Here is a 25,427-nt window from a genome sequence, read left to right on the forward strand (position 1 = left end):
TTTCGCCAATTTTTTAATTTTGACCCACTGTGTATTTGAGTTTGACACCCCTGATCTAGACAGATAGCTCTAGGTTAATGAAGATGGGTAGCTATAACTCGGCAGCCTGGCTAAACCTCTAGGGCGTTGTCTGAGAAGAATGGGACACAGGGGTCAGTCACATGCTGCTGGATCGTAGATTTTTGTACTTTCCCATTTAACAAATTGCAATCAAGTGATTTTTGAAAAACTTCAACTAGAGAACAAGAAGCATGGGAATATCTGAACAGAGGACAGTGACATCTAGTGGACATGCAGATCATTACAATATTGTAAGGAGCAGAGACATGACAGCGTCACCCACATTAAGTGTCTGCATAACAGTGGCAGGCTGAAGAGTCTTTTGATGGCACAAGCTACTGAGCAGTCTCGCAGTACCAGCCACCACTTAGGGCCAGACAGTGTTATGTCGGGGAAGAGGACCCTTCTACCTGGACTGGAGCATGGTGTCCTTAGGTAAATGTGATGGCAATACCTGATGTGGCCCAAAGACCAACTGCAATTGGGTCAGGCAGTACAGTCAGGGACAGCCTGTACAGACAGACAGCTTTTCCCAATAGACTTATTAAAACAAGTCAGTTTAATTCAGGGAGTGGAAAATGTTTTTAGCGTGTGAACTATATGACACTGGGGTTGTATGCTAGCCACAAGTGTTCCATTAATACCCATCATCATCCACAACCTTTAACTTTTCAGGTGAGAGCAACAAACCCCCATAACAGCCACAGATGCCCCCTCCCTCTACAGCCATATGTGCCCCCCACAGCAGTGGTAGGTCACACATTGGTATCTCCCCTGCCCTTACGTTTATGGGCCTTCCTGCCATGATCTTGCTTACAGCTTCTGCTGGAGCCTAATGCGATAGGCCTATTCAGGACCTAGAGTTCACAACACAATGTTATCATCTCCTCCACCTATCTCTGACACAATGGCTTTTAGCCCCTACTGACTTGCTTGGGGCTGCTGGAGGTGACCGCAAAATGGCCAAGCCAGCTGTTTTACACAGTCTATGCATCTTCCAATATAATCAATAGGGGTTTTGCAAACACCACAGCAACATGAGCACAGGCAGTTATAGAAACAGCATAGCGAACACTGCTATGCAGTCAGCACAACTTCCATTAAAGCCAATGGGAGTTAGGCAAACTATGTAAAACAGTTGGTTTGGATGCTGCAGGCAAGCCAGGGAGCCAAGGAAGCCTTTAGCCTTTATGCTGAAGACAGATAGGGGTCACAGAGACATCCCTTAGATAAATGTCCTACGTGAGAATACGGTGGACAACATAGCAAAAAAAAACAAAAACACAAATTCACTAAAAAGGTTGATGAAGCCCTATAGGGGCCGTCTGGGACCTGGACAGTTTTCCGCAAGGCTAGGACTTCATCACACTGGATGTAGTCATATCGCCATAATATTCCCTCCCCTATTTGATAAAATTAAGTTATTCTCCTGAACACATCCATATTGCGTAGTCCAGAAAAACTTTTAGATACAAGTAAAACAGATTAAGTAAAGCGCCACCTGCTGGACCATAGACAGTATTGCCAGGGTACAAAAACAAGACAGAGAATGAGATTTTACATTCAATAAAATTTATAATTCTCAAAAATTTCAGCAATTTTTACTTTCTTGTATTATATCATTAACATTCACAGTCAGTGCCGGGTCAGACTCCCTACTTTTTTTAGGCTAATGAGGGTTCAGGAACCTTATAGACATAAAGACCCTATTACACCAACAGATATCTAGGAGATTATCGGACAGATTTGTGCAGCCAACGTCTATAAGAAAGGACTATAAACAGAGAACAGGTCATAAGACTGAGATTTCTCATCTTCTCAAATCCATTCCTGGCTTTGGCTTCAATAATCTGTCAATCGGATATCTGTTGTTATAACAGCGCCTTAAGACTAGCAGAAATCAATTTTGTTTCTTTTTTACCCCCCCCCCCCCCCAAAAACAAACAAACAAACAAACAACATAATGTTGTAGTATTGCATTCAGTTGTTGTGAATGAACAGGGATACCAGACATAGCCAGCAGGCAAGAATGGCGCTGTTTCTGGCTAAAACAAATTCTGTAATCTCAGACGACACCTTTAAATGAACATTAAAAAAGCATGTTATAAAGCAGGATGAGCTCAGCAAACTGATATATAGTTTTAGGTAATTTATTCATATGAATCTCTGTTAATTCTGGGCTAAGTTGTCAAACTGTGTATAGGTTTGGATATAGAGAAGTGTCAATCACTATGTAGGACCGCCCACATGACAACTTAGTCCAGAATTAAAAGTGTTTCATGTACATGACAAGTTATCTTAGGATGTTTCCTATAAAACTATATATCAGACTGATCCGCTGCCTGCACACTGGACTGCAATGATACTTGATGCCATGCTTTCTAAGTTATTGTCTCTTTCTGGGGAAGCTATGTGACAACCCATAAGCCATTATAGTTCCCACAGGGTTGTCAGTCAGCTTTTCCACAGTCCCGAACATGAAATATGAATCACTACACAGCAAGTCAGGAGTTCAGAGCTGTAAGGGGAGCTGGACAGCGCCACCTATGGGACAGGTCATGTCAGTGCTATTGGTTGTCACCCAGCTTTAGAGCCATTTACGTTTAGGGGAAGGAGTTAAATATTAAAACTTTTTTTATATATATATTTTACAGTGTAAACAATATAATCCTTCCTTTTTTGGTGTATGAGGGATACATGAAGATATATTTTAAAATGCTAAAAGTTTTGTATAAAATTATCTAAAAACCAAGTAAAAAAAAAAAAAGTCTGTAAAACCATTTTGAGCTGAGGATAAACTCCAGTGGTGGCATTAATCCATTACAGAGCAGATGGGGAGAGGGCCTCAGTACGTCGCTTCATCCATATTGTCATCACTGTCTCCTCCAAAATCTTCACCATTATCAAAGTAGGACATGATGTAATCCGTCTCCTGCAATGACAACGCACAGGGGTTACAGTGAGGCGCTCTGCACAGGGTGTGCACCAATAGGTAACATGTTGGAAGTAGAGATGAGCGAACCGAGTCCATCCGAACCCGATTGTTCGGCATTTGATTAGTTGGGGCTGCTGAACTTGGATAAAGCTCTAAGGTTGTCTGGAAAACATGGATACAGCCAATGACTATATCCATGATTTCCACATAGCCTTAGGCTTTATCCAACTTCAGCAGCCCCCGCTAATCAAATGCCGAAAGTTCGGGTCCGGGTGAACTCGAGCATGCTCGAGGTTCGCTCATCTCTAGTTGTAAGGCTTGACTAGTGTATACAACCTCTATTCCATTTAAAGAAGAAGTGCAGCGAAAATTTTTATTAAAGTATTGTATTCTCCCCCCCCCCCCCAAACTTATACAAATCCCCAATATACACTTATTATGGGAAATGCTTATAAAGTGCTTTTTTCCCTGCACTTACTACTGCATCAAGGCTTCACTTCCTGGATAACATGGTGATGTCACGACCCGACTCCCAGAGCTGTGCGGGCTGTGGCTGCTGGAGAGGATGATGGCAGAGGGATGCTCAATGTCCCTCAGGTGCCCTGTGTCCCTCAGTTTCCCTCTGCCATCATCCTCCCCAGCAGCCACAGCCTGCACAACTCTGGGAGTCGGGTTGTGACATCACCATTTTATTCAGGAAGTGAAGCCTTGATGCAGTAGTAAGCTCAGGGAAAAAAGCACTTTATAAGCATTTCCCATAATAAGTGTATATTGGGGATTTGTATAACTTTTGGGGAACAATACAATACTTTAATAAACATTTTCGCCGGATTTCTCCTTTAAACTCCAACTAAGAGAGAATAAGTTTTCATTCATACACAGAAAGCAAAGATCAAGAACTGAAATACAACATACATTAGAAATATACAAACACGTTCACCAATAAGATGCGGCTGGAAACGCCTTAAAGATCTTGCTATCAACAAGATGTTCTGCAGGAGCGAAGGCTGTATTACGCAGTATTTTTAAAGGGGTTGTCCAGCAAAAATCTTTTTCTTTCAAATCAACTGGTGTCAGAAAGTTATATAGATTTGTAATTTACTTCTATTAAAAAATATCAAGTCTTCCTATGCTTATCAGCTGCTGTATGTCCTGCAGGAAATGTTGTTTTATTTTCAATCTGACACAGTACTCTCTGCTTATATCTCTGGCCGAGACAGGAACTGTCCTGAGCAGGAGAGGTTTTTAACGAGAATTCCCATAGCAACCCTCTTCAACTCTGAACAGTTCCTGTCTCTGCCAGAGATGTCAGCAGAGAGCACTGTGTCAGACTGAAAATAAAACACCATTTCCTTCAGGACATTGGAAGATTTGAGATATATATATTTTTTTTTTATAGAAGTAAATTACAAATTAATGTAACTTTCTGACACCATTTGATTTGAGGAAAAAAAAGAATTTTTTTTTTGCTGGATAACCCCTTTTAGGGGTGCAATAGATTTCGCTGCAAACTGGCAGAGTGAAATCCGCTGCGGATCCGGTACGTGTGAAGCTAGCTACCCTAAGTCAAGAAACTTGTCGAAATTTTGATTGGTTGGAGTCTGGGTGTTTTGACCCCAAAAATCACATTCTCTCCCAGCTCTGTGCCATGTGACCAAGACAGAATCCAAATGTAGGTCTATGGGTGAATCTCAGTCATGGGCACAAAGAAAAACGGCTATGCACCTATATATACACATTGTAATAAAGCCTGAATATATAACTGATTGCTGTCAGCTTCCCTCATACCCCCTGAAAAATAACTTTAAAAATTTCCCACAGCATATGTACATTATGTGGTCATGTGGGTGGTCCTTAGTGGCGCAAAAAAAATCTTCTCTGATCACGTCTCTAGGAGTGGATGGGACTGCAGCGTCATGGAAGGACCACCCTATAATGTCCCCTGAGTGCCAACGCCATTGCTGGGCCCGATTTCCACAGTACATCGGCATCCAACCCCCACTTGGTGTTTCATGTACTGAGCGGTCCTGCGATGATATTGGCACTCAAAGGAAAGTACAGGGTGGTCCCTCCGTTCTCCATGACGCTGCAGAAACCCTTCAATACCAGAGAGAAGATTTTTCACGCCACCCAGGACCTTCCACATGACTACATAAAAGGTAATTTACATATGGTACTGGAAATTTCCAAAGTTGTTTTTCCGTTGGCTATGAGGGAAGATGGTAACAGTCAGTTGATCAGAAACTGTGCGGGGGGGGGCTTTATAACGATGTTCCTTTAAAGGGCTTAAAGCTAAACTTTAATACCACACACAATCCAGGGACATGGGTGGTGCTGTTTTTACAAGCTGTGCTTTTTCTGATCCTGGATAACCCCGTTTAGGATGCGTTACCATGTACAGGATCCGCAGCAGATTTGATGACCCAGATTCAAAGAAAATCTGCAACTTCAAATCTGCTGGTGATCCTGTATATAATGCTTTTATTTGTATAGCGCACACAGATTTCGCAGCACTTTACATAGCTTTGCCAATTATTGCTCCCTGTCCCCATTAGGGCTCACAAATCCTAAATCCACCTATTTGTATGTTTTGGATGTGGGAGGAAACCCACGCAAACATGGAGAGAACATACAAACTCTTTGCAGATGTTGCCCTTGGTGGGATTTAAACCCAGTGCTAACCACTGAGCAGGGCCGGCCTTTGGGGTGTGCGACCTGTGCAATTGCACAGGGCGCCTCACTCGCAGCCAGCTAGGGGGCGCTCTGGCAGACAGCTGCACACCTCCTGCCCCCAGCAGTGGTATAATCCTACTCTCCACTCTCCCCATTTTTATTGCTGATAGGTGGAACTGTACGATCTCCCCTGCCGTTCCACCAATCAGCTTAGCTTCTGAGTGAAGAGAGACTTGCGGCTAGAGCAGAGAGAGAGGAAGCGCCCCTCCCCCGGCTGGCCCATCCTCACAGAGCAGCAGCCAATGTGAGTAATGTCTCCATGTTACCTCCATCTCTGCTCATGCTGTGAATCCTGCCAGGTAGCTGTGAGTGGGCTGTGACAGGGACAGTACAGCACTGAGGTGGGGGGCAGCAGTCCTGTCACAGACTTCATTCTCTCCCTGTGTCTCCTTATCTGTGACTTTGATTTATTGGGGCAGGACAGGTTTAACCCTTGCAGTGAATGAGGTAAACCTGACTTGCTGTAATAATTAAAAGTCACAGCTAAGGAGGCAGGAGAGGCCAGAGGTGTGTATACTATAGGGGGTCTCTAATACACAGGACATGATGAGTGCAGCCAGTGCCATACATCAGCAGCAGCAGCCCACCACAAAAGATTTCCCATTCACTTTAATTGGCAGAATGTGGTCAGTCAGTGACTGGTCAGGCCACTTTCCATTGATATACACAAATGTAACTGGACTTAAAGGGGTATTCCCCCCAAAATTATTTTTGCATTAATATGTTGCCCACCTGTAGCTTTCCATCTTTTCAATATAAACTTATTAAGGATTCTGCACAGTTTTGCTGTTATCTAGGTGCCCCCACCCCCACGGATTGCATAGAATCATCAGCTCTCAGTCCACTCCGACACGCTCCCTGCTCCTGGCCCGCACCCTCCGAGACGGCATCACGTGTCCTCCATCTCTTCAATGGCCCGGGTAAGCGCTTCTATCCCAGCCAATCTGAAGTGAAGGAGGACGGCGGTGGCTGCTGTTAGAGAGGGAAACAGTGATCAATCAGTGCAGCTGTCACTGACTCCTTCTCTAACAGCAGTCACCGGTACCGTGTGCCCCCCCCCAGCCCCAGAGCTCACCCCCTGACTGTGACCCGTCACCCCTCCCTCTCCCCCTCCGTCAATTGCTCCAAGCCGCTCGCCCGCTGCGCTGTCCCCCGTCACTCACTGTCAACCCCCCCCCCCCCCAGGTCCATCAATTTCTCACGGCGCGGGGCCGCCGGTAAGCGCCGTGCCCCGCAGCTCACTGTCCCCCGTCACTTGCGGCTGCTGGGCGCTCACCGGCGGCTTCCCCCCCCGATCGCCCGCGGCTCACTGACCCCCATCACATGCGGTCACTGCGGCTGCACAGTCTCACCATCTCAGCTCTGCTACACCGTCTCACCATCTCAGCTCTGCTACACCGTCTCACCATCTCAGCTCTGCTACACCGTCTCACCATCTCAGCTCTGCTACACCGTCTCACCATCTCAGCTCTGCTACACCGTCTCACCATCTCAGCTCTGCTACACCGTCTCACCATCTCAGCTCTGCTATACCGTCTCACCATCTCAGCTCTGCTACCCCGTCTCACCATCTCAGCTCTGCTACCCCGTCTCACCATCTCAGCTCTGCTACCCCGTCTCACCATCTCAGCTCTGCTATGCCATCACCATCTCAGCTCTGCTACACCGTCTCACCAGCTCAGCTCTGCTATGCCATCACCATCTCAGCTCTGCTATGCCATCACCATTTCAGCTCTGCTACGCCGCCATCATCATCTCAGCTCTGCTACTTCATCATCAGACATAAGCATTGCATGATGGGAAATGTAGTTTCCTATCTTGATTATAGACCATGTTTTAGAAAAACTTGTAACTCAGGAACGACAGCAGCTAGAAAGATGGAAGACGGCTCAAAATACTCGGGGGGACTTGGTGAGTAAGAATAGCTAGGTTTGGGTGCATTACATTTTTTTTGCTTTTGGGGGGAATACCCCTTTAATAGTGGGATATGCTGCGCTATTGTGTCCTGTTACATCTGCGTATACCAGCAGCAAGCGGTCTGACCATAGTCACCAGCTGAAGTCATCTGAATGCGGCCCAATTATGATGGGATGCTGATAGCTATGATGCACTGCATACATACAGCATTAATCTAATATATATATTAGAGATGAGCGAACTGTTCGGACTTTTGGTCCGACGGCATCAGCACTCTCTCATTATGCCTGCGATCCCGGCCGCATAGTTGCGCTCCCGTGAGTATGCGTCCAGGATTTTCCAGGGAATTTACCATGGATACCCTGGAATATCCTGGCCAAATATTCCCGGGAGCGCAACTATGCGGCCGGGATCGCAGGCATAATGAGAGAGTGCCGATGCCGTCGGACCAAAAGTCCGAACAGTTCACTCATCTCTAATATATATATATATCTCCAGATAGGAACACAAAGGGAGAGATCTATCAAACATGGTGTAAAGTGAAACTGGCCCAGTTGCCCCTAGCAACCAATCAGATTCCACCTTTCATTTTCCAAAGAGTCTGTGAGGGATGAAAGGTGGAATCTGATTGGTTTCTAGGGGCAACTGAGCCAGTTTCACTTTACACCATGTTTGATAAATCTCCCCCAAACTTTTCAATAAAGTATTATAAAATAGCCCTTACATGTCACATAGCATTTTTCAGAAAAACTACACATTTGTTTTCAGTGTTTTTTTCCCCCTTTTGTGGCCAGCAGGTGGTGTTAGGCTATTTCCACATTTGTATCCAAACATGGATGAAACCACGCTGCCATTTCCTCTCCAATGTTGTGGGGATTATTGGAAATATTGACACGGCTCTTGCAATAGGGACGTTGTTTTCCATGTGTTTAAAAATGCATTCTGAATGCAAATATGGAAACACAGCATTAGATGTACATTTTACTTGCTCAGGAGGATATCTGTAAGGGTGAGTTTACACAGACAGATTTTTATCTGACAGATTATTGAAGCCAAAGTCAGAAACAGACTATAAACAGAGAAAGGAAAGACTGAGATTTCTCCTCATCTCAAATTCATTCCTGGCTTTTGCTTTAAAGTTTGTAGTTGTGTGTGTGTGTGTGGTGGGGTAGTTGTTTGTATGGGGGGGGGGGGGGTCAGGTAGTTGTGTGAATGGCTGCCGGGGTAGTTGTGTGTATGGGGGAGGGTGATGGGTGTTGCATGTCGTCTGCAGGAGCTTTATTTTACCTTAAGGGGGGGGGTGGGGGCGCCGAAAAAAAGGTTTCGCACAGGGCGCTATTTACCCTAAGGCCGGCCCTGCCACTGAGCCACCATGCTGCTATGTGAACGCACCCTTAGGCTGGGTTCACACACAGTATATTTCAGGCAGTATTTGGTCCTCATGTCAGGTCCTTATAGCAACCAAAACCAGGAGTGGATTAAAAACACAGAAAGGATCTGTTCACACAATGTTGTAATTGAGTGGATGGCCGCCATATAACGGTAAATAACTGCCATTATTTCAGTACAACAGCCGTTGTTTTAAGATAACAGCAAATATTTGCCATTAAATGACGGCCATCCACTCAATTACAACATTGTGTGAACAAATCCTGTGTTTTTAATCCACTCCTGGTTTTGGTTGCAATGAGGACCTGACATGAGGTTGCAATATAAGGCTGGGTTCACACACAGTATATTTCAGGCAGTATTTGTTCCTCATGTCAGGTCCTCATAGCAACCAAAACCAGGAGCGGATTGAAAGCACAGAAAGCTATGATCACATAATGTTGTAATTGAGTGGATGGCCGTCATTTAATGGCAAATATTTGCTGTTATTTTAAAACAACGGCTGTTATATTGAAATAAAGGCAGTTATTTACTGTTATATGGCGGCCATCCACTCAATTTCAACATTGTGTGAACAGATCCTTTCTGTGTTTTTAATCCACTCCTGGTTTTGGTTGCAACATGAGGACCACAATACTGACTGAAATATGCGTAGTGTGAACCCAGCCTTAAAGTGAATGTGTCAGCTACAACTCAAGTTCCAAATTGCTGACACTTTAGGGTATGTGCACACTAAGGAATCCAGGCGAATCACCCGCCGTGGATTCTGCAGCTCGACCCTGCTCACGGCCGCGCACATCTCTGTCCGTTCTATAGACTTCATTCTATGCACAGGCAAATTACGCTGTCTGCCCAAAGAATGAACCGGTTCATTCTTCGTGTGGACGGTGGAATCTGCCTGTGCATAGAATGGAGTCTATGGCACAGGCGGAGATGTGCGCAGCCACAAGCGGGTGCGAGCTGCGGAATCCGTGGCGGGGGATCCGTCCGGGTCCCGTAGTGTGCACATACTATCAGATAGCTGTTAGGTCAGGGAGACACATGGTACCTTTCACACCACAGCTACAGCTTCTGCAGACCACCATTTGCAGTGGAACACTATAACACAAACCTCAGCTGCTGCAGACCTTCTTTTGATGTGGATGAGGGTGTGTTTATATTGATTTGTGGACAGGAATCCCCCTTTACTCTTCAAAAGCAGATCTGCAGCAGCCGCAGTGTTTATTACATAGAATACTGTATCTCCTATTGTAAATGATAGAATATCAGTCATGACATGAGTTCTGTGACTTGTATAAATGTACTCAGCCTGAGGCTCCTCTGTTATATGTAACGTCTTATGTTCATTTCTTATCATTTACATATATTCTATGTGCATATTATCCACCATAAAACCAGAGTAATACCTCCTCATGTTCCTCTTCATCATACTCCTCCTCTTCTTCCTTCTCCTCTTCCTCATCCTTCTTCTCTTCCTCCTCCTCCGAGCTGACTTCTTCCTCCTTTTTCTCCAGGTTCTGCGGACACAGAAAATCTTAGTTATCAATGCGTTACAATAATAATAATAATAATAATAATAATAGATACTATAATAGAGTACATTCCTAAGTATACATAATGCACCTGTTCTTGGGAAACCTGAGTGACAACCACCACGACCAACAACTGCTTCCTCCTGGGACTCTTAAAGGGGTACTTCTGTATGAATAAAAAGCCCATACTCTTGCTTGCCATGGGCTCTTACTTTGCCCGCCCTGTCACCACTGTGGCCAATGACTGGCTGGGTGGGCATTTCCAACGTGCTGGGATGGATAATAGGAAGCCCTGACAATAGGGACCAGCACGGTCGGAATAGCACTTTACCTTGTCTAGGAAATTACCTGTTGTCTGTTAGTGATTCATGGCAGCTAGTGATCGCTGTGGGGATCGGTGCTGTCTGCTAGCTGCTGCGGTGGAGAACAATTACATGTATATGTATTGTCTGAGGTAATGATGACTTGTCTAGTAATACAGCAATCATGGCTGCTGGCTGGGGGAGGGGGAGGCATCTGAGGGAAATGTGACAGCGATAATGCTGCTGCTGCTGCCGATTCCCGGTTCATCACTCCCACGCTTCTCCCAGCAGTTTAGGGTCTGTGTGTAAGATTCATAGAGAGAGGGGGCATGTTGACATATGCAGCTTTACTCTACAGTGAGGTGGTGCATGCTGGGTACTGACTACAGATATAAGAAGGTTTGTGGGAGGTGGGGCAGCTTTCCATGATCTGCATCCTAAACTATGAAGTACAATATGCCAGCTGCAAAGCATTTCAAACTCCTGAAATACTCTGTGCTGCTGGGGCATTGTCTGTTTGTATGCCCCTATTTCAATTCCCCCATCCCAACATTAGCATCTGTTTTATCTGTAACACAATCATATGATTAGAGAGCAACATACCACTCCTCCACTGAAATACTCTGTGCTGCTGTGGCACTGTATTTGTATCCTTGCATTTGATTCCCCTCATAAATTATGCAGCTGTGAATAAAGCCCCACTATGCTCCTGAACTACTTTTTGTCTATGTCTCTGCCATGTTCTCGCCAACATGAATAGAGGATACACTAATCTTTGTGCTGCTGTATTACCCTGCTCCTTACACTATTGGCCTGTGACCTTCTCTTCCCCCTCTTGACACCATTACAGTGTCCTGTCACAAACCATCCTGTTCTCTAATCACAACCACCAGTCACTGCCGCCTACAACATATTCTCCTGAAACACTCTGTGCTGCTGAAGCAACCTACCACTTATGTAACATTTATTCCCAGACATCATGGAACTTTCCATTGCTGTCCTAAGGGTCACAGCACAACACTCTCCTGACATACTCTGTACTGCTGTTATGCTATACAGCTTTTCCCACTATACATGTTCTTAGCACACTCCTATGCTGCTGCATTTAACATCACAATTTCATCATACAATGGGTATACAACTATCAGCCTACCTCCAACTTCTTAATGATTTCTTCCTTATCCAGCGGGACCCTCTGCTTGTGTTTTGGAAGAACGACGGTGGACTCTGCAGGGAAGGCAAAAGTGAGGAAACCTCTAATAAACACTTAAAGGTAGGGTGAGAAAGAAAGGAAATTACAAAACTGCAACTACAAACCTCCAATAGGTTTGGCAGTCTTGCCACTAGAGGGCGACAGACTTACATGGCTTTAAGCCACTTTGCTATTGGTTATTACAAACACTCATTTCTGTGCAGTTGAGTGCAAGCTATTATTCTCTGTTATCAGCCACTTCAGGAACAGGATCTGTTTGTTGGGTAACCCAGTGATCATCTGTTATAGGTACAGCCACTACCGCAGAATGATTGCACCAGGTCCTCTCTCTTTTTTTATACGAACACTTCCAGGACCACCCCACGTGTTTCTCCTATGAAGGTTATATGCCCTTATGGAAGTCCAGATATGACCACACCCATGGGATAACATACTCTGTTACCACTTACTCTCTTTCTGTATCTTCCTCACTTTGATCTTGAGCTCCCGAGGCAAAAGATTCCAATCTAGAAGATATATTTATATTAAATTCACAGCTTCCTGCATCAACACATCTTCTATGTATACCCAGGGGCACTTGTAGAACAGTTACTGGGGTCGATAGTCCTGGGCAACCATTTACAGGGCAGACCCCTCTTACAGTATGTGTTTACTGAGTAAAACAGGCGGAATTCCGCGGCTGGGGCCTGCTTCAGTGAGACAATGGGATGCCTCGTGCGCCTCTGCTCTTCGCTCAAAGAATTGACCTCTCAATTCTTTGAGCAGAGCCGCGCGGTGGAATCCCATTGACACATTGAGACAGGTGGGATTCTGGGCGGAGTCTGTGGCGGGGGCTTCGCTGCGCAATTCCGCCTATTTTAATTAGTGTGAATGCATTATGCTGTCATTTACAGGGGAGCCTGCAGGATGGCGCTAGTCATGAGGAAGCCTGTCACCTGCCGCTACTTTCTGCCACTTATGGCCATGGCATAACTCAATGGGAAGTTCTCCAAATGGCGCTACTTATAGGGGGATCCCTACAGGTGGCACCACTCTTTGGGGAGCTTTCCAGGTGGCACCTCTCATAGGAGAGCACTATTAATGGTGCTACTCTCAGGGGAGCCCTTCTAATGGTAAAGAGACCTATGGATGGCTCTTCTCATACGGCACACCGCAAGTAGCGTCAGCTGGACTATAATAAAAAGCATATATGTGGCCACTGTCACACCTGATTGGGGCCCCAGTGGTTACATGACGAATAAATTAACAAACAATAAAACACATTTTCTTATAAAGCATCAATCCTGAGCATTGTGCCATGGGCTGACTGAGGCGAGGAGTACACCACCCTCATCATCTCTATGGCCTCACTTATTATATCTTTTATTGGTTGGCCCTGAGCTATTATCCTCTAGATCGGCCACCTTTAGATCTTTCCAGTAATGAACACAATGCAGCAGTGAGATCTTACCGGGGTGCCAGTCAATGGCATTGTCAACAGGTCCAGACGTCTGATATTTATCAGAGTATCGCTCCACATCTGAGCAGGAGAAAGAAGAAGAGGATAAAAATAGATGCAGCGCTGTGTGCGTCACCAACAGGCAAAATCAATAGAAAAGCGTAGAGAGTGAGAGAAGCAGTCGCCGACCAATCACAAGTGAGGGAGCCACAGCCTGCGGTTAGTCGCTGGTGCAGTCTATGACAGGCATCGGGCCAGGATACAAAAAGGAAGCGTCTTTATTTATAAAGCCGTGCACGGACGCTGCCCTCGTTACTTCACTACGTGACAATGCATTCATCCGAGGTAATAAATCCTGCAGACAGATGGCATGATGGGCTCCTGCTAATTAATCTGCCGGGTATCGGGGGATGATGAGGATGAAGACGACGGCTTGAGACACGGATGCTGGAGACTGAACGCTCACTACCATACAATCTACAGGAATGTAATATAGGTCTACAGCATCTGCTAATCCAGAAAGTCTGACAAACCAGCACAAGACTGATGATTTCTGTGACCATCTAATAACCCGGCCCATACGCCACAGTGTATTACAGCAAAGTGGACGAGAGTTTAATAAGCCACAGCCACAAAGCAAATGCTGCTGACTTTCTCCGGATTATCCCCAATGACTTCAAAGGGGACGTCAGAATTCATAATGAACTGATGCCTGGATTCACTAAAACAAACTAATTGTTAGACAGTGGAAATGTAGGCCAGACAGTCTAGGAATGTGCCGGATTTATTACAATGGCTCCGGCTGTTTGACAAATCTGTTGCATTCTTAGGGTAATATTTACACACGAGATTTATCTGACAGATTTTTGAAGCCAGGAATGGATTTGAGAAGGAGGAGAAATCTCAGTCTTTCCTTTATAACCGGTTCTCTGTTTATAGTCAATTCCTGGCTTTGGCTTCAAAAATCTGTCAGATAAATCTGTGTAAAGGCACCCTTAAAGCCCTATTGCACCAAGCGATTATTTGGCCTATTAGGGGCCGTAATAGCTGTAATAGCTCCTGTTAAAAGACAACAATCAGCCAAAATGCAAAATGTCGGCTGATCTTTGTCTTTCCACGTGAACTATGGCAAATGCCTGCTGACCGCTGCTCAGCACTATAGGAGTGGCGGCAACAGACCTCCACTATCTCCTATGACGAAGTGAGCCCCTCCCGCAGCTCCCCACGCTCTTACCTGCTTGCTGTCGGCACATGTAATAGCGGCGGCAGCGAGCTGGGAATGAGGAGCAAGCGAGTGCTAATCTGACAGGTTGTCTCTCACTTGCTCCTCCATATCTGCCAGTGTAGTAGGGGCTTTAGACTGACGAGTGTAAAGCCCCCCATGACATGGAAAGATTATATTCCCTCTTCTGTGTGTGTGTGTGTGTGTGTGTGTGTGTGTGCGCGCGCAATGTATGCTGGACACCATAGAGGCATGGCCCAACCCACTAAGTCAAGAAGAGCCTTCAGAGCAGAAATCTGATGAAAAATGTCTGGCACTGTTCACGTATACCCACATGACAGAATATCCTGAAAAGTCACCTGAAACAACAGCTATTTTTTTCCAGAAACAGCATCTCTCCTGTCCTCAGTTTGGGAGTGGGGTTTTGCAGCTCAGTTCCATTGAAGTGAATAAAGCTCAACACACATAACCTGGGGACAGGGGTGGCGCTGTTTTTGAAAAAAAAAAAAAAAAAAAGCTTTTTCTAATCCTGCATAACCCCTTTAAAGCTTCTGTTGGGCCATATCAGCTAAACTACATGACCAGTTCTCAATCCCAAAGATAATTTATGGTGAAAAAATTGGTCCGTGACAAAACATGAACCTGCAAGGCTTATCTGTCACTGGCTTTATGTAACAATGTTCATCATTAGTCTGTGGCTTAAAGAATTCTGCTGTCATAAAAGTGGAGGAAGAGCAACAAATCCATAGGGAAGTTGTTTTTAATGATTCCATATATTTTCCTCAACAATGAACGTGATCTGGTAAGTAACTGGTTGTGTGATAGAAAACAGAGGGTGGTCATTGATGGAAAATATTCAGATTGGGTTTTAGTTACTAGTGGGGTACCACAGGGGTCAGTGTTGGGTCCACTTCTTTTTAATATTTTTATTAATGATCTTGTAGAGGGCTACAGAGTAGAATCTCCATTTTTGCAGATGATACTAAACTGGGTAAAGTAATCAGTACAGAGGAGGATAATATCATATTACAGAAGGATTTGGAGAAGCTAGAGGCTTGGGCGGAGAAATGGCAAATGAAGTTTAATGTGGATAAATGTAAGGTTATGCACTTGGGCCATAGAAATAATAAGTACAGTTATGTGCTAAATAATAAAACACTGGGTAAAACTACTTCTGAAAAGGACCTGGGGGTATTGGTGGACAGTAAACTCAACCTTAGTGATCAGTGCTAGGCAGCAGCTGCCAAGGCTAATAAAATAATGGGGTGCATCAAAAGAGGTATAGATGCTAAAGATGAGAACATAGTTTTGCCTCTTTATAAATCACTAGTCAGACCACACATGGAATACTGTGTACAGTTTTGGGCACCGGTATACAAGAAGGACATAGGTGAACTGGAGCGGGTGCTGAGGAGGGCAACAAAGGTCATTAAGGGAATGGGTGGGTTACAGTACCAGGACAGGTTATCACGCTTGGGGTTATTTATGCTAGAAAAAAGACGTCTTAGGGGCGATCTGATCACAATGTACAAATATATGAATGGACAGTACAGAGGTCTTTGTAGTGGTCTTTTTACTCCTAGGTCTGTAACCATGACAAGGGGGCATCCTCTACGTCTAGAGGAAAGAAGATTTCATCATCAGCATCGACGCGGGTTCTTTACTGTACGAGCGGTAAGACTGTGGAACTCTCTGCCACATGAGGCTGTCATGGCCGATTCATTAAATAAGTTCAAGGGAGGCCTGGATGCTTTTCTCGAACAATATAATATTACAAGTTATGGGCATTAGATTTCTGGTGATACGTTGGTCCGAGGATTGTTCTGGTTGCCATTGCAGTCGGGGGGGGGGGGGGGGGGGCGGGGAGATTCTCCAGGTGGTAGGGCGGTTGTCTTCTGCCCCGTGGGGGTTTTTCGCCTTCCTGGATCAACACAGTAGGATTCACCTAGGTTGAACCTGATGGACTCTTGTCTTCCTTCAACCTTGTTTACTATGTTACTATGTAACACATGCCGCCATTTGTTTGGTGCTATGTTTCATGAAGCCAGAGGGAAAGATTTATCAAGATGTGCTCCAGACGTACGCCATGAAAAAGGGGCAGATTCCCCCCTTCCCATGGCGTACACCAGCTGTATTCCCCGCTTGCCTGACGGATGGGCAGGGGGCGCGGCCAGACAGGGAGGAGGTGTGGCCTCCTCCCGTGCCAGATTGATCTATATTTACGCCCATAAACCATGATACAAATGTACACCTGCCCCCGAGCAGGTGTAGATTTGTCCCCCAAGACCTGTGCCAGGCACAGGAACGGCCTGCTGGACTAAGTGGCATGTGGTTCTTATTAAATTCGGCCACGGAAAAGGGAACGGGACTTTATTTAAGACAGGCATACTTGTACAACAGTTTTGATAAATGTTCCCCCAATGCTGTCATCGCTAATGGCTCCCTATGGCTAGAGATGTCCGAACCCGAACTTACTGTAACCTTACTCATGTGTAGTTGGTTAAACAGCCCCTGCTGGTGTGTAAGCTGTATAATACAGTCAACAATGTATAGGATGGGCTCAGTTTTTGAATCCACTTCATACTTTCCCTCCCTAAAATCTTGACATACATGTAAGAGAAATCTCAGAGATGGGTTAAACAAACATTTTTGGTTCATTCTTCACTAGCAACAGGATATGCTGTCAAAATCCTGCCACCACGCTCCTTGTTCAGGCACAGATGGGATTCTTCTGGCAGCACAGTTGATTGCATTGTATACAACGCCCCTGCCGGTAGAATTCCATCTCGGTTCCCACCTGAGCAGGGAATGTGGCGGCAGGTCCATTCGCGTATCCATTCAGTGATAAATAATAGTTACACTTTAAAGCTTCATAACCACTACGCGTGATCTGTATATGGCTCTTATTGTCCAGAATAGGACCACATGCAGAGCGCCACCTAATGGTGTGTTCATTTTTCTACAGTCATCTTATTATGTTGCTGGAGCTGTGTATCACAGACCACCAGGGATTTTTAAAAATAAATGGTTTAAAAGTCTATTCTTGTGGTGACAGCATCATTATGGGGCACCATCTGTTCACAAGCAGGTAACATTGCCAGGTGTCCCCAGAAGTATGGATGTCACCCACTTATGGACATGCTAAGCAACCCTGAGAGTGTGACTAAAAGTTCGGTGGTCGGTGGTCATGATCACCCCCTGGAGTTTAAAAAAAAAATTTCTACCACTTTTTTTTTTTAATGTTGCCACAAGAAACCAATCTTAGAACGCTATAACATATTCCATACCTGTAAGATTGTTGTCTTGTAATTCTTTACTATCTTTAAGATTTTATATTATTCTAGAATCATGACCAGTCTTGTATGGGTTGGAGCACAGGATTCAACTTTTTATTTTAGGCTAAGCATTATATAATGAAAAGCTCCTCATTGTTCTGAAGACCTCCGTTTGCTGTCAGTAAGTGTTTAGAAGCTCAATGCCATTCATGATTATGTTGGTTTGTAGCAAGCCATGCTTGGCATCACTTGAACAGGATCAAGACAAGAATGCCCCTTGTAGACAATAAATATTCTCAATCACTGACAGCAAGCACAATGTAGTGAGATGGAAACCAAAGGCATGTTAGAAAGTCTGGGTACCTTTTTTGGGTGCCGCTGGTTTGATGTAATAAGGAAGGCTCTTCATGGCTCCTCTCAGTTCTTGTTTTAAGGCGAGCATATATTCAATCTCCTCACCCGTCTGTAGAGGCACCGGCTTGAAGTCCAAGGCCTAGTACAGGAAGAGGCAAGATGTAAGCAGAAGATAAACTATGGCATCTAGGGTGACATCCATCGAGATCATGATCATTGATTATTTGGAGCCTACAGCTCATTATTACATATCCTTTCGGGACACGCTAGGGTGGCAAAGTAGGTCCTATTATCAAGACCCACTGGTGTCTACAGCTCCATCAAGCATGGCTCTCTAGTGTACCTTTAATGTATGGAGCTTCCATTGTATAGGTAAAACGTAACAACCCCACCACCACCCATTCACATGACCTCTGACCTGCTGGCATAAATGGGCAAAATTTGGCTGTAGAAAAATGCATAGTTGATTATACTATACAGTGATACAAAGTGAAAAAAACATACTGAGTTGTATACATTTTCTTTTTATTTGGGAGCTTATGGGTGATTGATGCCCCTGTATGGCACTCCTTAATAAGATTCTCCAGCACATACATTTAACATACTGTGTGAACCCACCCTTATCCTTGTGTCCCATCCGTGATATCATCTGAGCTTGTAGACTCCACAATTACGTCTACAAACTGGGAGGAGGACGTCAAAACTAAAACAATCTCTTTAAAAACATTTTCCTCTAACGTGAATAAAGATTTATCAATGTACAGTGACTTGTTCTACAACTTAAGAAAAAAAAGCATAGCTTGTTCAGTTTCCTCTAATGTTCAGGATCTTGTCTCTGCAAAAGAAGGGAAAAGCCATATGGTGCAGGTATCCAGCCGATTAAAGGAGTTATCTGGGATTTTAGGTCAGTGACAGTATATCATGATGGAAGTTAAGAGGGTGCACATAGAGCGGGCTTGAAGCCACCAGGTCACCTAAAAGGTTAGGGAGCACACTGCCTCTATCACCATTCAGCTGCTTTCGGCTTTCTGGCCACCTCCAGCAGATGCAAACCTACATGGGAATGAGCCTCCAAACATATTTATGTGGATTTTGATCCAGAAAAGAGCACCGTGTCAGACTGGAATGAATACATCACTTCCTGCAGGACATACAGCAGCTGATAAGTATGGGAAGGAAGTGCTAGTAAAATTACACAACACAAAGCAAAATTTTTAAAAATGTTTAACAATTTTTATTGACATGATTAAAAAAAACTTGATAAACTTGAAAAAACTTGATAAAGCGACCATACGCGAAACGCGCGTCAGGGTTACGGACGCCAGATACCACGATGGGTAAGCGGCTCTCATTACTCTGTTAGATATTGGCTAAGTTACGCAGATTTGCATGCAATAAACCTAAGAGGCCATGTGGATACACTGCATGGGCATATACAGTGACTGAGACGCTGACAAAAATATTTGTTTACATGATTATGTGACTTCAACATTGTGGTTTCTGGGCTGTCATTAATTACTGGATCCTTTTGCACTATGTTACCTTATGAGGTTTTTTTTAATTATGTCAATAAAAATTCTTAAACATGTTTAAAAATTTAGCTTTGTGTTGTGTAATTGTTCTATAGTAAAGCTATTTTCGTGATATTTTTGACGTAATATTATGGTTAATCAACTCTGCTAGACAGAGACAGTGATTAATAAAGTGTGTCCTTTGGAACTATTGTGTATAAAAAGGAAGTGCTAGTAAATGATAGCATTTTAGGAGAAATCCAGTAAAAATGTAACAAAAAGCCATTGGGTTGCTTGTACAGGGGTAACTGTTAATGCACATGGCATCTGTGGTGCTGTGCAGTGGAGATGGCAAAACTCTTCATGGAGGATACCTGCTATAGAAGAATAATGGGTGTAAACTACATAATCCCAAAACTACGCTGCACATATCTGTTGGCAACCAGGTAAAAACAAATTGAGTGGATCGCCGCCATTTAATGGCAAATATTTGCTGTTATTTTAAAACAACGGCTGTTATATTGAAATAATGGCCGTTATTTACTGTTATATGGCGGCCATCCACTCAATTTCAACATTGAGTGAACAGATCCTTCCTGTGTTTTTAATCCACTCCTGGTTTTGGTTGCAATATGAGGACCACAATACTGACTGAAATATACGTAGTGTGAACCCAGCCTTAAAGGGAACCAATCAGCCCAATCGGGCTGATATGGTTCCCTGAACTGCTGTATACAGCTCCTGCAGCAGCCTCAGCACGTACTGGCCGCGGCTGCAGCAGGAGCTGTATAGCCGGAAAAAAAAGGACTTTAACCCCCCGGGTGCATGACAGGCAGCGGTGGGGAAGCAGTTATCTAGTCACCACTCTCTGCCTATCAGCGCGCTCAGAGAGGATGAATGACAGGCAGAGAGGTCCTTCTCTGGCCTCTCTGCCTGTCGATCATCCCCTCTGAGGGCGCTGACAGGCAGAGCGCCGTGACTAGATACGGGTGGGGAGCCACCCAGATGAATACTTCCCCGCCGCTTCCTGTCACGCGCCCAGGTGATTAAAGTCCTTTTTTCCGGGTATACAGCTCCTTCTGCAGCCAGTATGTGCTGCGGCTGCTGCAGGAGCTACATACAGCAGTTCAGGGAACTATATCAGCCCAATTGGGCTGATTCGTTACCTTTAAAGTTTTTTTCCAGGCAAAATAAACTGATGAGCTAGTTCATCAGTCACTAATCAGCACGGTGCCAGGTGTCTGCAACTCACCGTTCAGTGACTGATAAGAAGTCCATTTTTCCAGAAAATCCCCTTTAATTGTGGTGTACAGGTATATTATAGAATATAAAATAAATTACTTACAGGGAACAAAGGGGGAGGCTGAAGGGTGGGTGGAGGCAATGTGTCACCCCTTCCAATGCCAATGGCCTGAACAATGAATGTCATCTGGCCCCGGCCTGACCCTCTCCCCCGTCCTGCCATCTTCTCAACTTGACTTGGGTAAAAACATAAAATTCTAAAATTCCAACCTGTGTGAAAAACAAAGACATGAGGCTTCAGTCCTACAGATTGGAACATTGCAATTCTATTAACAATGAGATATGTCCTCCATAGAAATGCCTCTACATGACAAAACTTCCATATAGCAGCTGTATTCCCTATTTAACTACCAGATCAGAAGAGTTTAAAGGGAACCAATCACACACAAATTGGCCATAAAGATAAGGAAACGTGCTGGTACATCAGCCAGCACGCTTCCTAACCATCCCCCTGTCCCCTCTGTCCCATGAACATTCAGCCCGCAAAGTTAGTTTAATAGTGTCCCGCGCTGTATGCAAATTACCATCTAAGTAGTCAAGGTGGGCGGGCGGCTGGTCAAGTAGTCACGGTGGGCGGGGGCTTCGTCATGTAGTCACAGGCTCCTGGGCAGCCTCCGGTGCTGTAATCACGCCCCTCCGGGCGTGTTGTAAAGCGGCTCCTGGTGACGTCACTCGGGGGGGCCGGCATTGCACGTCGGCCACGCCGACGTCTTTACTAAGCTGTGCATGCGCAGTACAGTGGGTGAAGCCGCTGCTGTACTACGCCGCGCAAGCGCAGTACAGCAGCGTCTTCTCAGGCTGCACTGCGCATGCGCAGCTTAGTAAAGACGTCGGCGTTGCCGACGTGCAATGCCGGCCCCCCCCGAGTGACGTCACCAGGAGCCGCTTTACAACACGCCCGGAGGGGCGTGATTACAGCACCGAAGGCGGCCCAGGAGCCTGTGACTACATGACGAAGCCCCCGCCCACCGTGACTACTTGACCAGCCGCCCGCCCACCTTGACTACTTAGATGGTAATTCGCATACAGCGCAGGACACTATTAAACTAACTTTGCGGGCTGAATGTTCATGGGACGGAGGGGACAGGGGGATGGTTGGGAAGCGTGCTGGCTGATGTACCAGCACGTTTCCTTATCTTTATGGCCAATTTGTGTGTGATTAGTTCCCTTTAATTTCAGCGACATTTGATTTCCCTTTTTAGGGGGCGTTCACACTTACAGGATGCAGATTTGCTTTTAATCTGCAACTTCAAATCTGCGCCAGATCCTGTACATGTGAATGCCCCCTTAACCGGCATCTGATAGAGATAGAGTGACAACTCTTCTCTGTTACCACTGCTTATTGTCTTATGTTGTGTCACTATCCCTTCATGTCTATTATAGACCCTTTTATATACAGTGGTACTTTGGTTTAAAAGTAACTTGGATTAAGAGTGTTTTGGTTTAAGAGCTCCCTGTACTGGGTGGGAGCACGAGTAGAGGAGGAGCTTGGTCTGCATAGCGGGGTCTACAGCTCTGTACTCTGACCCAGGAAGTCTCCCTCACCTTCCAAATCATAGCAGATCCACTTCAGGCTGGGGCTTACATCAGGGGACAGGACTGTGGAGGTAATCTCTCCCTAGCTCTAACCCCTCTCTCTCTGCGTGCCCACATCTGCCCTGCTCATTCCTCCATGCTCCCTGCAGTCTCTGTCAGTCCTTGTGTTCCCATCCTCTCCATTATTGAGATCTGCTGTTCCATCCTGTATCTACAAACTGCTGCTGTTTTTCCCAGGTTATGCACTTACTATACATTATACTTCACATGCTGTTTGCTATACTGTAATAATATAACATATTCTGCTGTTTCTAAAACTTTCTTTCATTTGTGTTACATGTTATTCAGAATAATAAATCATTATTTTTGGAGTGTGGAACCAATTGTCTGCATTTCTATGATTTCTTATGGGAAAATTTGCTTTGGTTTAAGAGTGGATTTGGATTACAAGCACAGTCCCGGAACTAATTATGCTCGTAATCCAAGGCACTACTGTATATGAAAGCATCTATACAGATGGAAAGGGGGCGATCATGTAACTGAGGATTCTGAAATCCACATCTAGAACTATCCATGCAGTTTTAGTGGCCATCACTCCATAGAGACGTGATGACAGAGATCATCCAGAGAACAGGGGTGAGGGATGAGCATTTGGTGTACTCAGTTTCCCATCTCCCATAGACTATGATGTGATACCCCTCATCCATTCATCATCTAACCCTGTGATCCCCAGCCTGTGGCTCTGCAGCTAGTGCAAAACGACAACACCCATCAGGCCCAGACAGTAGTAGTTTGGTAACAGCAGGAGACCCAGTACTTGGATTACATGTGTGTGTGAAAACATTACAGGTTTCGGAATCGTTGGTACTAGGCATGCTGGGACTTGTTATCCCACAATGCTCCTTTACTTCAACAAATATATACATAATAACGTTACTTGTAATAAAATTCCCAGTCAGCATTAGCAATAAACAGGTCTCAGGTTATGTTTACCTTATATCATTTTCCCTCACACGTGGAACGCAGGCTTCCCGGCGCTGACTGATGACGTCATCCTATTTTCCGATTGTCTACAGCTATTGGTCTATTCTTTTGCCAATCACGTACTAAACTACCAATCAGAGAGCCCAGAGGCGGGACAGAGCGGATAACCCGGAAGTCAAGGGGAAATGTACAGTTACCATGGTGACGGTTCCCAGCCGAGTATGAGAGGAGGGCGATGTGCTGCTGGTGACCCTTGGAGCAGCCTCTGGGTCAGATGAGGAGTGCGGTCATGTGACTAGAACATGGTGCTCAGTGTTTATATCATGGGGCACGCTCTGTGAGCTTTATGGTTATACCGATTGGAGCTTACGTGTCCTGTAAACGTCGCTGTCATCATGGTGCTTCTGACTGGCACATAGGGGTAACTGATAGTGTCATGGCGGCGTATGTGGCTGACACGTTGTTATTGGGCTGCCTATGAGGGACATTCCCATCTCCAGATGTCTACAGGATACAGAAAAACATGGTGATCTGTGGGATACAACTCCAAGGATAAGGCTGGGTGTGGTGAATGCCCTAGAACATTCCCTGCCCTACTGCATTGTGCCAACCATAACTGCTGCAGGAGGGAGAACTATAGGGGAGAAGTACCAGAGATTTATAATTCATATCTAAAAAAAAAAATCTCCAGTCTTCCAGTACTTTTCAGCTGCTGTATGCCTTGCAGGAAGTGGTGTATTCTCTCCAGTCTGACAGTGCTCTCTGCTGCCACCTCTGTCACTGTCAGTAGCAAATCCCCATAGAAAACTTCTCCTGCTCTCCAGACTGGAAAAAATACCACTTCCTGCAGGACATACAGTAGCTGATAAGTACTGGAAGACTTGACTTTTTTTTAAATGAATAAATTACATATCTTTATACCAACCAAGAAAAAGCAACTAAACTAATTACAATTGTATGCACACTCAAAAATATAATAGTTTATTATGAAAAAACCAACACCAACAGGAAATTTAAAAACACTTAAAAAGGCCTAAAAGGCCACATAGAAATACACAAGTGCCCCTACAATAAACAGAGCAACAAGTAATGTGCCAGGTGGAAAGAATTATTCCTGAATATATCAGAGCTCGCTACTAATATCATGGAGCAAATACACGAAAGAAAATATGAATAAATCAAAAAAATATAAATGTCCACAACAAAACCAAATCCATACAAAATCAAAAAATTGCTCCAAGTGATCAACCTATAGCTGTAATAGCAAGAACACCCCGGCATTTTTTTTTGTATGTATTTGGTTTTGTTGTGGACATTTATATTTTTTTGATTTATTCATATTTTCTTTCATGTATTTGCTCCATGATATTAGTAGCGAGCTCTGATATATTCAGGAATAATTCTTTCCACCTGGCACATTACTTGTTGCTCTGTTTATTGTAGGGGCACTTGTGTATTTCTATGTGGCCTTTTAGGCCTTTTTAAGTGTTTTTAAATTTCCTGTTGATGTTGTTTTTTTTCATAATAAACTATTTTATATTTTTGAGTATTGTTTGAGTGTGCATACAATTGTAATTAGTTTAGTCGCTTTTTCTTGGTTGGTATAAAGATTGGTTCTTTGACTAGCTATTTGCACCTCTTTTCATATTATCATATTTTTATACGCTGTGCCTACCACGCTCTTCTTTTTTTCTTTAAATTACATATCTCTGACACGTTCTAGC

The 25,427-nt window shown here is 44.6% G+C and overlaps 1 protein-coding gene across 1 annotated transcript; it reads right to left on the reverse strand.

Annotated features, from left to right (window-relative positions):
* Positions 1–1,615: 1,615 nt before the first annotated feature.
* Positions 1,616–23,787, reverse strand: POLR3GL (RNA polymerase III subunit GL). The gene is made up of 8 exons (XM_069949781.1): positions 23,713–23,787; positions 21,227–21,393; positions 18,380–18,509; positions 13,532–13,600; positions 12,531–12,587; positions 12,022–12,095; positions 10,441–10,551; positions 1,616–2,992 (listed from the first exon to the last, which is right to left on the reverse strand). The coding sequence occupies exons 2-8, from the start codon at positions 21,344–21,346 to the stop codon at positions 2,906–2,908; spliced, it is 648 nt and encodes a 215-aa protein (XP_069805882.1). The 5' UTR covers positions 21,347–21,393; positions 23,713–23,787; the 3' UTR covers positions 1,616–2,905.
* Positions 23,788–25,427: the final 1,640 nt, after the last annotated feature.

This window comes from Dendropsophus ebraccatus, chromosome 13, assembly GCF_027789765.1.
Source record: "Dendropsophus ebraccatus isolate aDenEbr1 chromosome 13, aDenEbr1.pat, whole genome shotgun sequence".
Classification (NCBI taxonomy): Eukaryota; Metazoa; Chordata; class Amphibia; order Anura; family Hylidae; genus Dendropsophus; species Dendropsophus ebraccatus.

Bases quoted from the DNA above. Each gene is read 5' to 3' on its own strand.
- POLR3GL (XM_069949781.1), bottom strand. From the start codon at position 21,346: ATGGCAGGACGGGGGAGAGGGTCAGGCCGGGGCCAGATGACATTCATT. The intron at 12,588-13,531 runs GTAAGATCTCAC...TATATCTTCTAG, and splicing joins TGCCATTGACTGGCACCCCG to ATTGGAATCTTTTGCCTCGG. The intron at 12,096-12,530 runs GTAAGTGGTAAC...CCTTCCCTGCAG, and splicing joins GAGGAAGATACAGAAAGAGA to AGTCCACCGTCGTTCTTCCA.